At 34.4% G+C, this 16414-nt stretch overlaps 1 protein-coding gene across 1 annotated transcript; it reads left to right on the forward strand.

The window, feature by feature from the left end:
* The first annotated feature begins 606 nt into the window (after positions 1-606).
* On the forward strand, positions 607-8949 carry LOC131950147 (uncharacterized). Its single transcript, XM_059312195.1, has 11 exons — positions 607-676; positions 978-1057; positions 1801-1919; positions 2111-2306; positions 2527-2648; positions 2835-3030; positions 3993-4111; positions 5653-5860; positions 7222-7434; positions 7925-8005; positions 8402-8949. The coding sequence occupies exons 2-11, from the start codon at positions 994-996 to the stop codon at positions 8491-8493; spliced, it is 1410 nt and encodes a 469-aa protein (XP_059168178.1). The 5' UTR covers positions 607-676; positions 978-993; the 3' UTR covers positions 8494-8949.
* The last annotated feature ends 7465 nt before the right edge of the window (positions 8950-16414 follow it).

Raw genomic sequence — 16414 nt, forward strand, 5'->3', positions numbered from 1 at the left:
GTTTCAGATAAATAGTTTAAAATGAAGATTTTATCATAGATTCGTCACTTCCATTACTAGCTTTTTGGCACTTCACTTCATCCAGTAAGAAACACATCTAGTTCGTGAGTTCTATTATGTCTTATATAACATAAATTGTAGCTATAAGTTTATCAGTAGCTTTATCAGTTTTAACATTTCAAGATTTACACGTTCAACATTGCTAGGACTTAATGCAATTGCACTTATCGTGACATTTATTTAGTAACAAAGAATAGATAAATACACTCTGAAGCACCACACTTAAAGATATCCGGGTGACAACCGACCTCGTGACGCCACTTAAATGCAAATATAATTTATGTTTAATGAGAAAAACAATCCTATTATTTTAGTGAACATACAGACTCTTAACTTAATAAGAAACATTTTATATGATTAAACATTAAAACATAGAAAAACAAAATTATTCTTTTGCCTAGCAAAACAAAGTTACTAATAGCACACACAGAGTGTCAACTAGCGATTTAAACCTTGGACTAGATTTTATGTCTGAAACATTACACACTGTTGTTTCATGACGTAAGAGCTTATCTCATAATTTTTAACGATAAAAGATATCAGGGAATACAAAATGTGTCAGTAGTCTTTTAAGAATTTCGCTACATCTGGATCTGGTAAGAAGTACATCTAGTTCGTGAGTTCAGAGTTCTACTATGTTTTATCTAATATTAATTTTATAGGCTTAGCTGTAGATTAGATCTAATTGTTTTATTTCATTCTTAATAAATTTTAAAATTTAGACTAATCAACACCCATGATATGTTTTAAAATTAAAAGTTCTGTATTCTTAATTATTAATAATGATTATACTCTGTTTTATCTAATATTAATTTTATTGGCTTAGGTGTAGCTTAATTGTTATACTTTTGTAAAAACGTTAATGAATATTTAAATACAGACTAATCTATACTCTTAATCTGTTTTAAAATTTCAAGATTTACAAGTTCAACAATGCCAATACTAAACACATTTACAATATTTCTGATATGTATGACCCTGTTTCCTAATTTGGCAGGTGAGTAATTCCCCAGACTACGACCGTCAAGAGATATAGATCTACATCTATCTAGATCTAGATTCTACTAAGGGATCATCGATAAATGACGTCACGCTTTTTTTTGACGATTTTTACCTCACCCAAAAAGACCTCCCCCTAAAATGACGTCACACCTCTGTCTACAAACCCCCCCCCCCCCCCATCAAAATTGCAGTTGAATTTTTCTTAAAACATCGATATTTTTACCAATTTCTTGTTTGAACTCTGTCAAAATAAAGTATTTTAATCAATTCCTATTAAACATTTTACTATAACGCGAAATAACGTCTAAAATCGTTTTCTAACATTGCTTTTTTTATATAAACTACTTCTCCCACTCCCTCTCATCACACACCGTCGCAAAATTACGGACCCTCTCCTCCCCCTACGAGTGTGACATCAATTTAGGACGACCCCTAAAGATTTAAAGATGACAATAATTTTTCATTAGAATTACGTTGCTCGCATTCGTTTAATATTGTTGCATGTATAATTATATTTTATACTCTTACGTGTTAGATAAATTAAAAAGGGGTCTTCCATAAAAACTATCACACTCAAAAGGTTGATTGTAGGACTTAAATGATGAGAACGGAGGCGTTGGCCCAGTAGTGTTAGAAAGTATGGCAACACTCTTTGGCACATAAGAATACCCTTTTATTTAACCTTCACTCAATCTACAACTTAAATGAAAATAAATATTTAACATACTTAAATTTTAGCTGTAGTGACGCGTCTCGACTGCACATATGAATTAAATAGAATAACCAACATAAAATGTTTATCAGTGGCTGCCAACAAAGTGGAGGATTGCAAATTTTATATTAACACTAAATATTCTGTAAGTTGTGTGGATGAGTTTTTAAACATATTTTTTAACATTTATAAATAACATTGTTGGTAATTAAATTTGGTATTGCCATCGCCTACGTATTACATGTAATCTTGAAAGTGCTATTAACTTATTTTAGAATGCCGAACTGATCTATTTATCTAAACTCTAAACAGTCATTAATTTATAACATTTTATAGAATCTTACTGCTATTGAGAATGCTACTGAAATCCACTCGATACTTGTGAATGGATCGTTCCAGAACAACTGTAGCCTTCAAATTTCACTTTTGACACTAGGCCCTGGTGACCATACGATTTCAGCCTTAATGACGCTGGGTACAGAAGATGGAGGAAAAAAGAACATCAGCGGTTTTGTTGAGATAAAAATAAGACGTGAGTGGACACATACAATAAGAGAAAGACCTTACACAATATGTTTGCTTCATTTAAAAAAACTCAAATATAACTATCAGAAAAAATACAACTAATTTTCCTTCTAAGTCAGCATCAAACATCTCCACATTTTCTTATCATATCGGAATACCCTTTTGTGTAAACTTCACTCAATATACAGTTAAAATAAAAAAGGCTATTTAACATACTTAACTTTTAGCTGAATGGATCAAACTCGACTGCACATATAACATTTACAACAGAATAGCCTTCATAAATTGTTCATCAGTGGCTGACTACAAAGTGGAGGATTGCAAATTTTATATTGACACTAGATTTTCTGTAAGTTGTGTGGATGAGTTTTTAGAAATGTTTTTTTAACGTTTATAAAAAAAAATGTGTTGGTAATTAAACTTGGTATTGCCATCGCCTACGTTTTATATTTTCTCTGGAAAGTGCTTTTAGCTTATTTAGAATACCGAACTGATCTATTTATCTAAACAGTCATCAATTTATAATATCTTATAGAACCTCACTGCTATTGAGAATGCTACTGAAATCCACTCGACACCTGAGAATGGATATTTCCAGAACAAATGTAACCTTCAAATTCCACTTTTGACACTAGGCCCTGGTTTTCACGAAATTTCAGCCCGTATGATCCTGGGTACAGAAGATGAACGAAAAAAGAACATCAGTGGTTTTGTTGAGATAGAAATAAAATGTGAGTGGACACATACAATAAGAGAAAGACCTTACACTATAAGTTTGCTTCAGTGCTGTTTTTAGCACACAAAAAACCTCAAATATAACCATGAGAAAAAATAAAAATTAATTTCTTCTTTTAAGTCAGCATCACACATTTCCACATTTTTTTATCATATAAAAATTTCAGCTTTTGACAACTATAGTAACATTCTCTACTATTATTTATGTTAGAAACTCTGACATGTATTGTATTCGGAAATGTTTCTCTCCATCAAATTTTTACTCTATGAAATTTGTTATTTCAGTCTCTCAATGTAGTGCACTATTGTCCTTGTAAAAATAATAACTATCACAATTGATCAGAGTTTCTTCCAGGCATCTCCCCAAATTTTTTTTACCGCCCCCACCCCCCACCCCCTAACGAATTGAAATTTATATAATTTATACAGAAAATATATACTTTTAACAGTTTCCGCCCCCCCCCCAAAGAATGTCTACCGCCCCCCCCCCCCCGAAAATTTTAAGTGCCCCCCCCCCCCCCAGAGAAAAAAGTCTGGAAGAAACATTGCTACTGATAAACTGTAACTCACCCTGTAAGGAATGCTTAATCAGCTAAATAGATTTGATATGGCAATTTTTTGAGAAACATTGATAGTCTCTAGTTTAGAGTTGACTTTGGGACATAATGGAATATATATATAGCCTTTTTTAAGCAACCTATTTTCATTTTATATTTTACTAAATACAATTTAGATTTTACATTAATAAACACAATTTTCAAAAGTGTGCATCCTTTTATTACTATAACTAATCTGCTGAGTATGGATCAAATTTATAGTTTGTTTTATTTTGAATCAAACTGTGGCCACTTAGTTTGGGAATATTGGGCTGTAATGTGTTATTCTGTGATTTTGGGTTTCTTAATACCAATTCAGTCATTAATAAAAATGCATAATAGATTTTTTGTTTTGTATCCAGCTTCACTAGATTATGTTCATTGTTATTCATCAAGTAAGGATCTCAAAGTTGAGACAGTTCAATGCTGCACTGAATTGATGTTATTTAATATCAGCTGTGATTTTAAGCTCTATATCTGGGTATGTTTTATTTTTCTTTTACCTAGCGCTTATTAACCGTTATAGGTCATTGGGGCCTGGGGGTGGGGGGGGGGGGAGGTGGGGGGGGTCATACCCACAGGGTAGCGACTTTTAGCGGGGGGGGGGGGGTGTAAAACCAAGGCCAAAAAATAGCAAAATATATACCGGAAAACCTGATCGTTTCAGTTAAATTAATGATTAATTAGAGTTAAATAGACTGTTTAGAGCTAAATTGACTCGTCACGACAAGGGTAGGGGCTGCTACATCCAACTGTATTATTAATAACAGACTTTAGATAAAAACTTGAGTATTATATGATCACAGTATTATATGAGGGTGGGGAATGGAGGAGGGGAGAGTTACATCAAGTAAATTTTGCAAAATTTGCCTGAGGAAAAATATTTAGTTGAAAAGCGTAATACCTTATTGTAAATCCACTTCTGAGTCGAGGGGAACCTAAGTTTATAATTTACGACAAAATGAAAAGATTTCTGCAAGTGAAACCATTAGGTGCCACACCGGGTGACACCCGACCTTGCTCCGCCACTGATTGGGGCACCAATGTTGACCTTTTCGTAATGCTTTAACACACAAAATGCAGCTCATTCCTTGATTTCTTCCATGCGTTTTATTTTATTTGTCTTCCTCGCCTTTTTAGTTGATGATTTTAAAATTATTGTTGTTGTGAAGTTAACTTTTCCAAAGGTGGTGTCCATAAATGACGTCACACTCGTAGGGGGGAGACTGGGTCCGTAATTTTGTGACAGTGTGTGATGAAGGGGGGGGGGGGGCAGATTGTGTGACGTCACGTTTTTGCGTTATGAAAAAGCAATGTTAGAAAACAAGTTTTAGCCGTTATTTTGCGTTTTAGAAAACGTTTTTCATAAATTGTAATAGCAATTGATCAAAATACTCATGTTTACCGACTTCTGACAAGATTTTGGAAGATTTTGGATTTTGATGTTTTAAGAAAAATTCAAAAGCACTTTTAAAGGGGGTTATAGACTGAGGTGTGACGTCATTTTTAGGGGGGTCTGGCTTTTTGTGACGACGTGTGACGGAGGGGAGGGATTGGTAAAAATCGTCAAAAAAGCGTGACGTCATTTATGGATGACCCCAAATCTAATGGGTTACATGGAAGGTGATTTAGTGTTCATGTGTTTCTATGACCTCGGTATAGAATGGGATAGTGTGGTCAGCACAGTATCCAATCACTCTCCCTTTCCTCACGTGAGTCAAGTACCCATCAGCTAGGTGGACTCAAGGACGTACATTTTTTCTTCCTGTAGCTATTGTTATAAATCAGGGGTCTCCAAACTACGGCCCGCGGGCCCGCGAGGTCCTCTAATGCGGCCCTCGGTGATCTTTTTGTCCACGGAAATAAATGTTTGTTGTAGGTGGCTGGGGAAAAATGCCAACCCAATGATATATCTGGAAGAAACTTTGGCCCCGAACTTATATTTGATAGTTAATGCGGCCCTCGGGCTGAAAAGTTTAGAGACCCCTGTTATAAATTAATGGCAACCAAAAATGTCTGTAGGATGCACCGGAATATGCCATAGAAAATGTGTCCTACAACAATGGCACGACTGGACGCGACAGTAGTTTATGCAAGGACTGGTGCATGGTGACTGTTCCAATGGAAATGATATATATAGAACTACACTCCTACTCTGTAAACATGTCTCTCATGAACGGCTCTGAGGTTATTGAAGTTAAAAATAGCTCGTCTGGTTTCTCTAAGTATGGTAGGTGTTTACTTATTTTTAAAATAACTACTCTGACATATGACCGTTTGTTTTAGATATCAAAAATATTCCAAACTAATTATTTATGCTGGAGAATTTCGATATGCACAATGTGATGTTGAAAGGTTATGTAAAAATTAGAAATGGATCAATGATAGTAGCTAATTTATAATTGGCATTAGAAGCCATTTTTCAGAAGCTAGGAGCCAATAGAAAGGCATATAGTACGTTCAATGGGCGAAGGGATTTCATTAGCTACAGACAGTTAGGCAGGCGATAGCATCAGAATTTTAGTTTAGGAGTTGAAAGTTGGTCATCATATCGTGTTATATAAATCATATCTCTCACTCCACACACAGCAGTCGATTGAGCGTGCATTAATATTTTATTCAATAGGTTTATAAGTAAATACTTCTTAAATAGTAAGACTTTCTTGAATACGAAGTATAGAGGAAGTTGGAAAAACATAGTTTTGCAATTTTTTCAGTATGTCTGTGTATGTGTATGTCTGTGAACAAGATAACTTGAGTACCGTTACAGCTAGGTTGATGAAATTTCGTATATTAGTATAACATGAAATTTGTAGTTCTGTAATAACTTTTCAGTCATTTCCGGTAAACGGAAGTGGAACTTACTCTACTATTTAGTTTTAAAAATTGATTTAAAAGAATTTTCACCATATCGAAATTTAAAAATTGCAAAAAAATATTTCTAGAGTGTTTTTTTTAAAAATTACATTACGTTAGTAAAAGAAGAATCAATGATCCTATGGCCAATAACTATGTTAATTTATGAAATTTTAAAACTCGGTAAAAGATTTGTTTTTCAAAATAATCGCCGTTGCCATGGCAACCAATATTTTCGAAAGAGTCCCTGATGCTTGATTCTTGAAAATATGTTGCTTTTAGCACCCTAAATTACATATACACAAATAAATTAAGTTATTTTCTGAAGCCTACCCCCTTAAAAGTTTCACAATTCCTTATAATTTATAGACTGCTACTTTGTACATGGTATATTACATTTAAAAAGCATGCCCTTGTTAAATGCCCTTGTTAAATGCATAAAGTAATGTTTCTATGATCTTGACATGGGAACGGATAGTATGGTCAGCACTTCTCTCGGCTGAAATTATTAACTTTACCTGAGCTAGGTACCCATCACAGCCTGTTGGACTCAGGGATGTCACAGAACTCTGCCAGCGATCTGAACTCGTGACATTTAATTGCTCTAACATCCGACCACGATGTCCCCTTTGTTAAGCGTATATTTGAATGCATTTACTGTATCTATTTCGTCCTTCTTCACGCCCATGACAGACATGAATACAACATGAAAAATATTCAATTTATTTCATCCAGGATCTGACCACACAGAATTGGACCCGACCTGTGAATTCCTGAGTTCTAAACCCATATATCCTGGAGAAACTAGGACCTGTACTTGTACATTTTACGGTATCGCAGGCTATGGTAACTGGTACTTCAATGGACTTAAGGAAGTAATTTCAAATTTGACAGAACCTGTTCCAGGAACGCATGATAGAAAGCTGGTTGTATCATACAAAGATGTTGGTTAGTTGAACTAGACTAGTTGAAAATCGTGTATAGCTGATTTAAAAGCCGAATAGACATAGGCCTATTACTATCAAATATGACCTGCGTGTCTTCTCAGATGTGTTTTTGAGAGTGCTGTAGCAAACAGGCTTCTTAGCAAAAAAGTAGTTTGCTAAAGTCAATACATTCTACACATCGCTATACAGAGTTTGATGAAACCCCTATGCTCTTGTTATTGTTCTGTTTATTGCTGGTATTGTAAAACGTACCATTTTTAAAAAGCAAAAACGAGATCCTAATTCCCCATCCATACACTTTTCTGCATTTAAAAAAGTACTGTTGTAAGATGCACTTTCCGTTTACTCATTTCAATTTGTGTGCTTTTTGTGATCTTATCGTATTGTAATTATTACATAAACTCGATGAGGATTTAGTTAAAGCTTTATATAATAAAAATAGTTATTTATATTTTAACATATTATAGAACATTATATTTTTCTATCTACAGAAAAACATAAAGTATTTTTTTGTGGACCTGAGACTATTGATAAAATAAAAAATTTTATACCATATTCACCTCTTTTGGCAAGTATGCAATGTTTTATATCTTGAGTTATGTTGCATAACATTTATAAATATTTTAATACAAGAAGCTTTTTGTACTGGTGTATACAACTGCTTGTTATAAAATCAATTGTGCATATTATTATTTTTATTATTATCATTCTTATTATTATTATACACTATCAGAAAATTGATGGAATTTGTTGGACTTCTATCAATAATCACTTATGATTTATTTTTTTACAGCCTTTTAAAATCAGATTTCAAGCATAAGTTTATATTGCATAACATAAAGTATATTTATTATTGAGAATAAAATTGCATTTTGAGGTCGGGGCTCATATAATATCTAGTGCAACATTAACCCACTGTAGTATCTTAATATTTATCAAAACAAAAAGTTCTTGAATGCCTCTTGTAGATTCCACCAACAATGTCTGCAAGCTGATGTCTTCTTATGGTGTCTTGTACCTGGCAATGGTCATGTGGGCTCTGGTGTGGAAGTTAGCTTGAAATTGACTTTCAACAATTTTGGTGAAAAATATTTTTTTAAAATTTAATAGCTGCCTTAAATTCTACATAATTTAATTATTATCATTATCCTTTCCCATTTGTGTTTAAGACACACAGGGGAGATGAAATAGAGTTTGCCTGTTCTCAATGTTTTAATTACTTCATTCCATTACAGGTACTTAAAACAAGCCTATATTATGTTTATTTTATAATATGTACTCTAAAAAGATTGAGGATGTCTATTCTTTTACAGAATAATTACCTTCATTTTCATGTTGTATGTTCCATATACTTAAAAATTACTTGATGTTATTTTGTTATTCTCCAAAAGCAATATCCCCCTTAACAATTCACATGTTTGATTGTGGCATTTTGTATTACTTTATACTATTGTTGTCTTTATTTTATTTACTGCTTCAGTCATGTATTATAGAGGAGGAGTGTCCATTTTGTAATTGTTCATTAAAAAAAGAAATAAAAATGATTTTAAACATCTTTGCTTTAGTTCAAAAGGCACTTTTAAAAATAATTGCACTATGTCCTCAACACAAAAGGGAAAAGATGATGATGATAAATTACAAATATAATATGCTTGCTTGGCTTTATCCTCTTTACTCCTTGTGGAGCATAGAGACTCAACCATGGCAGTACAATGTGTCTGGTCCCCTGCTGTTGATATAGCAGTCTAGCAAATCATGCATACGGTTTGCAGTTCTTTAAGAAGACTCAACCTCAAGGTCTCTTTTGTGGGACCTCTTTCTTACCTTTCCTGGGGTGGGTTCACTCAAGTGCATGGCATGTCACAACAAAGATAATAAAATGGGATAAACATGTTTTAATTAGAAATATAATTATTTAAAAAGGTATAATAATCTTTTAGATTCTTTAGACTCAGAACAGGCCACAACAGACTAAAACAGTACATGCATAAAAACTAAAAATTGGGTTTGGCGAAATATGCCCTTGTGGCAAGGCCCCGGAGAATACGGAGCACGTCCTTCAAGAATGTTCATTCAATTTTCAATGTGCACCTCCCCTTAAACTTTCCATTTGCACCCTTCCTCTCAAACTTTCCATTTTCACCCCCCCCCATATATTTTTTATATTGACAATGCAAAACTGCAGCTAAAATGAGATTTTGATTTGTTTTTCCAACACATTTTTACGCCCCCTTTTGTAGGCGCCGGGGGACATATATCCCGCCCCCGCCCTCCCCACGCTACGCCTATGTCCGTGTGTCATACGACGCCCACGAACAATAAAAAGAAATTTAAAATTTTGCTCCAAGTCAAAGTACACCCACACACCGCATTCTACACAAGAAGATAGTCCTTAATACAACAAAAACTAACGAAACGACACGAAACGCCATGAGGGGTCGCTACGCCTCTGCGTTTTGAAATAACTACTTTATAGATTTTTTAAAAAATAATTCTAACATTAAAAATATATAGGCCTATAATGCAGGGGTGACAGGACAAATGATCTCAGGACAAATGATCTCAGACAAAATATCTCAGACAAAATATCTCACGGACAAATGATCTCAAGACAAATGATCTCAGGACAAATGATCTCAAGGACAAATGATCTCACGGACAAAAGATACCAGGACAAAATATATCAGGACAAATGATACCATGGACAATTGATCTCAGACAAAATATCTCAGACAAAATATCTCACAGCAAAATTTTAATAGTGTATTGGATGATTTTAGTTGACCTGAATATGTTTTTATTGACTGTCATATTTTATTTGTTTACTATGTTTAAGATTGTTTATAGGCCTATATAATAATTGTTAGAATGTTTACCTTATAAATTTGTAATATTGCACTAAACATTTAAAAATTAACATTACTAATATAGTATGCAAAGATTAAAGAATTTTTTTCGATAGACAGAGTCGGTGGGCTTGACAAACATGAGACAATCCTACCAAGTCAGGTGGATTAAACTAGATAAAAGCGGATGAAATAACAATATAGACACACATTCGTATCAAGGTGGCTTTGATGGTAGAGACATGCCTTAAGGGAAAGACATCCGACCTCCATGGACGATACAACTAGCATCTAAAGTCCATTGTTATGCGTCGCTCACACCTTAGTGATCAGGTGACTAATGCTTATTTAAACGACAGTGGTCATTGCGGAGCTAAGTTTGTCGTAGTGTGCATGCAAACAAAGTAGTATTGGTGGTGATTACTCAGCTATGGCCTCAGTAGTTACCTAACAGAAAGGTTTTAGGATATTAGTTTCTGGTGAATTTATGTTTATTAAAGCCATAAGTGGTGTAGCAGGCAAAGAGATTTGGAAATGTGAAGTTAGAACATGTCGAGCAAGAGTTCAAACAATGCATTATCAAATAGTATTGGAGAGGTGTGATCATAACCATGCACCTTCCAGCAAAAAAAAAAACAAACGTAAGCGTTATGTTTGAGTTGATGCTGCAATAAAAACAATTGTATTATGTTACGGACCTGATGACCCTTTCACATTTTTCAAAAATAATTAGAGAGTTTTGAACATTAATGTTACTTTATGTTTTTTTATACATTATCATTTATTATACCTTTCAAGCTAAAGGGGTACGTTTGTTTTCATTTTTACTTTTTCAAATCAAAAGCTATTACAAAGATTAGGTTTGATAAATCTTTTGATGCTTTGTTAAGTTTAACAAATTCATTTTATTCACAATTTTAATGCGTAAAAAAGTAAACAAAACCATATTGACAGTCAATTAAAAAAAAGTTCTAATCAACTAAAATCATCCAATACACTATTAAAATTTTGCTGTGAGGTATTTTGTCTGAGATATTTTGTCTGAGATCAATTGTCCATGGTATCATTTGTCCTGATAAATTTTGTCCTGGTATCTTTTGTCCGTGAGATCATTTGTCCTTGAGATCATTTGTCCTGAGATCATTTGTCTTGAGATCATTTGTCCGTGAGATATTTTGTCTGAGATATTTTGTCTGAGATCATTTGTCCTGAGATCATTTGTCATGGAACCAATGCAGGTGATCATGAGTACCCATGGCTTGGTATAAAAGCATGGAGGCTCGCTCATAAATTTTAGTAATGTACTTAATACACGCTTTTCTCTATGTGTATCAAATAGTGATGTAGTATTATAGTTGTGGTGATGTGAAATGTATTAAAGTTATGTATGTGGGACGCAGTAGCCTACTGTGTGTGCCTGTCTATGTGTTTGCTAATCTGCTACTAAATTTAGATTCTGCACAAAACTGATAAAACTGATAAAACTTCTGACATTAGTAATAGAATTTATTTCCACACAACATACTAGACCAGAAGCACTAGATCTTGGCCTAGATCAAGGTATTTCTTTTCTATCTATAGAGGCTATATTTGTGCTACCGATGTCGGATAATAGACTCTTCCAAAAATAGGTGTGTTAGGTTGTTAGTGGATTTATCAACAATGGCGATTTTATTCAAATGACTCAACAGGATCGGATAGACAACATACACAACTAATACAAAGACTTGACCCAGTGGCGTAGCGAGGGGGTGAAGGGGGGGGGGGCGGACCGCACCGGGTGACACCATTTAGGGGGGTGACACCAAGGTAAAAAATAGCAAAATATATAGAGAAATGATAATTCCACTTAATTAAGTGATTAATTCGAGTGTTAAATAGTCTTTTAAGAGGTGAACAGCGAAAGTTTGGAAATCGAAACTGTGAGAGAATGGGGTGCAAATCGAAAGTGATGGGGGAGGGGGGTGCAAATCGATTATTGAAAGTTTGTCCCCGGGAAGCGTCGCTACGTCTCTGGGTGGTGACGCCATTAAGTGCCGTACCGGGTGTCACGACCTCGCTACGCCACTGACTTGACCCAATACACGGCGACGGACAAATACCTCCACACAGTAGCACAACACGAGGGAAACCGTTCTAACCTATTTCTCATAGCAACCAGATTCTCCTCTCAAACGTGGCATCCCTTCTTACCTCGGCACACAGTAACAAACTTTTATTAGTATAAATTATATAAATAATTCCACACCATATGCACTCTCATACCCCTGCAGACCAGAGTTTCTTCCAGGCATCTCTTCGGGGGGGCAAAGCCCCCCGAAAATTTTTAACCGCCCCCCCCCCCCCCCCCGAACGAAATGAAATTTATATAATTTATATAGAAAATATATACTTTTAACAGTGTCCGCCCCCCCCGAAGAAAGTTTACCGCCCCCCCGAAAATTTCAAGTGCCCCCCCGGAGAAAAAAGTCTGGAAGAAACACTGCTGCAGACCCTAGGATATAATTCACAACAGTATTACAATATCAACATTTTAAAATTATGAATGGACCATGGGAGAGGTGATACCCTCCACCCCTAGCCCCAGCATCACAATCGCTCCGACCTATTAAGAAAGCGATTTGAATCATTTCACAATGTTGTATGACGTACGAGCTTATCACTTCAGTTTTAAAGGAAAACATCTAGGCCTACAATCATAAACGAATTGGTTTATTTCAGATAAATAGCATAAACGTCTATTTTTTTTTTTAAATTTGTCAGCAGCTTTTAAGATTTCGCTATATTAAGTAAGAAGTACATCTAGTTCATGAATTCTATATTCTATTCTGTTTTAAAGAATATTAACAGAAAGATGTGAGGTGTAGCTTAGAACTAATACTTTTTGTTAAAGATTTTAATACATTAAAAAAGCAAACTAATCTATACTCTTAATCTGTGTTAAAATTTCAAGATCCCCCCTCCCCCCTACGAGTGTGACGTCATTTATGGACGACCCCAAACTATACACAATTTTAACATTTCTGGCATGTATGTGCCAATTCATTACCACAAAAGGTGAGTAGGTCACTGGATAATGACTGACATCTAGACATCTATACCTACATCTATTTAGATTATAGTAATAAGTAGTAAAGTTCCCTTTTAAATATGACGGTTTATGGGGCAAGTTCACTTGTTTCTGTGACCTCGGCATATGAAGAGATAGTGTGGTCAGCACTATACCCAGCCGCCTTTACTTTCCCTATTGTGAGTTAAGTACCCATCAGAGCTGGGTGGACTCAGGTAAGGTCTACTGACTTGAACCCGGATTCGAACTCGAGACCTACAGGCTAGCAGTCCAGCTCTCTATCGTTAGGCTACTCCGTCCCAACTAGATTATACTCCGTTGTTATTTAAGGATGACGTACACTTTTTATAATTATTTCCAGGCTCGTGTACAATTAATATTCTTAAATGTATTGTAAGAATATGGAAGATTATTTTATTGTCTTGCCTGCTAGACAAAAAGTGGTCTTCCGATAAAACCATCGAACTAAACAGAGGTGTCGGTAGATCTTGTTTGATAAGAAGAGAGAACCGGTAGGGTTAGAAAGTGTGACAAAATTCATGAGCACTATAGTATATAATTTAATTTAAACTTTATTCAATTAAAAAATTTAATAAAACTAAAAGCTTCTAAGTTGAACTTCAGCTGCAGTGAAGGCTTTCAACTGCACACATCCCATCATAAGTAACAACAGAATAGCCTCCATAGACTGTTCATCAGAGCCGGCGGACAAAATGAAAGACAGCAAATTTTATACTAACACCTAATAATTTAATGTATTTATAAATTACATAGCCTAATAAGTTATAATACCAAAATAAATCAGAAATATATGTTTTCTTCGTTTTATTCAAAAATTCCACTGATAAAATTTAAATAATATATTAAACAAAATGTGTTGCTTACATTATCACATTTCATTTTTTTAATAGTATTTATAAATATAAACCTGCTGAATATTTTTTATATATCCTAAGCAATAAAATATATTTCAAAATATAAAGTTCAGTGTTCTTTTAATTAAAACCTATATTGTGTCATGCTTTAAAACTTCTTTCAATGTACATTAGTACTGGTGTCCATCAAAACCGACACAACTTGATAACAATATGCTGACTAGTATGCCACATTGACCTTCAGGAAAACACCAAGAACATTTGATACACCAGTGTACAGTTGGAGAGAAAACACTAACCCAGAATATAGATGACTTAAAAACTTATCGTGGCATATGCTACAGAAAGGATGACAGGCAGTAGCGTACGCAGGGGGGGAGCAGGGGGAGCGGCCGCTCCCCCTCTGGCCATTTTCATCAAAGTGGCGCCTTTTTGAAACTTTTTAAACTCAAAGTTTTAAACAATGATATTTGTTAAAAAAATATTTTTGGTCGGCACATCTATGTAAATCACAAGATTTTTTTTCATGCAGCAATTCAGCATTATTGTACTAGTCTAGTAGTGTCTACGTTTACAACACGTATTAACAGCTGCACCAGTTTGCCATTCTAAAAATAACCATTACAATGCATTGCAATGTTTAAAAAACGTCTACGGTAGTACCACTTGGCAAGAGGGGTGTTTGGTTTTGGGCAACTGTATAATGTATTTGCTTACGAATAATAGAATTAGAAAATATTATACATAAAACTTCACACATAATTACTTTATATATAGCCTACAGTTTGAATCATGTGATTAATTTTTTAAAATTACAATAGAGAAACATATACAACTGATGTGGCACCTCTATTTAAATTTACTTATGAGCAAACTTGGTAGTGGTGGGGACATTTTGACAAGGTCAACCACGTCATCACGATGAAGTAGTAGTATTCTTACAGTTTGGGCGATAGTGATAACGATTACAAATTATATGAAACAGTTACAACCCCCCTCCCACATGGACCCTTCTGTAAAAAAATTATAGTCATAATACCACTGCTATTTATTTAAGGATCTATTTCTGTAATATATATTTGTGTAATATATATTTGTGTAATATATATGTATGTTTAGAACAGTCATCTAATAACTGACGCTATGTTCACTCTGAGTTGGTCATCACCCCGCCACACACACACACACATCACCACCACAAATGTGTAGAGCGACATTAATATCACACCTAGGTATACACTGGGTTGGATAATTGACCTAAAGTGAACGGACAGTGGTGAATGAAAGAAGTTGAACCCCCCCCCCCCCCCCCACCCACCCGAACTGATCTGTTAAGTACATGTAGAAAAACTCTGAAATAGTACTCAAATTATAGGCTTTTGAAAAATTCAAAGTAGAAAAAGTACCACTTCCGGTTATCGGAAATCGCTCAAAAGTTGATCAGGATCTACGATTTTGGTAAAATACTTAGATATGACATTTCATCAACCTAGCTGTAACGGTACTCAAAAGTTATCGTGTTTACACACAGACAGACAGACACACTGACAGACACACAGACATACGGACAAGATTGCAAAATTATGTTTTTCCGTATCAGTGAGGTGTAAAACGTCGAGGTTTGTAAAAATCTCGATTTTTTATTTTGCACGATTACAAGACTTTCTCTATACTTCGTATATACGAGAAAGTAAAAAATGATCTTTAAAGAACACAAAGAAGCAGTAGTTAAAAAGATATGATCTGAACTAAAAGACCAATATTTAGTTAAATGTGGGCTGTTAATCCGAATATTTTTCTGCAATAACGAATAGCAAGGTTTTATACCAACTCTGATTTTAAAAACTTTCATTATGCTGTAATACTTTAGCATTTATGATAACGATATATTAAATTCTGATTATAGACAGAAACATTTTGTAAACACGAATAGTGTTGAATAATTTCATTATATTCTAAAGTAATTATTTATTTGTTTTGACATGTATAATTAAATGTGTAGATATATACATATTTATATTAAGATAGTGATTATTTCCCCTATTTAACTTGTTTTAAATAATTTCCCAGCAATTATTATGTAAGAATTTTTTAGAAGAATTACAAAACAGATCGTGTTACGTTCATTGTTTTTGGCTGTAGTGTGTGTGTATATATATATATTTTGTTTAGATTGATACAATTTTTGTT

The sequence above is a fragment of the Physella acuta genome, unplaced genomic scaffold (genome assembly GCF_028476545.2).
Source record: "Physella acuta isolate Inbredline_101_S28 unplaced genomic scaffold, ASM2847654v3 ptg000738l, whole genome shotgun sequence".
Taxonomy (NCBI): Eukaryota; Metazoa; Mollusca; class Gastropoda; family Physidae; genus Physella; species Physella acuta.

Excerpts from the sequence above, each read along its gene's own strand:
- LOC131950147 (XM_059312195.1), top strand. The coding sequence starts at position 994 with ATGCCAATACTAAACACATTTACAATATTTCTGATATGTATGACCCTG. Across the intron at positions 1,058-1,800 it reads CCTGTTTCCTAATTTGGCAG|CTGTAGTGACGCGTCTCGAC; the intron begins GTGAGTAATTCC and ends CTTAAATTTTAG. Across the intron at positions 3,031-3,992 it reads TGTTGAGATAGAAATAAAAT|CTTCACTAGATTATGTTCAT; the intron begins GTGAGTGGACAC and ends TTTTGTATCCAG.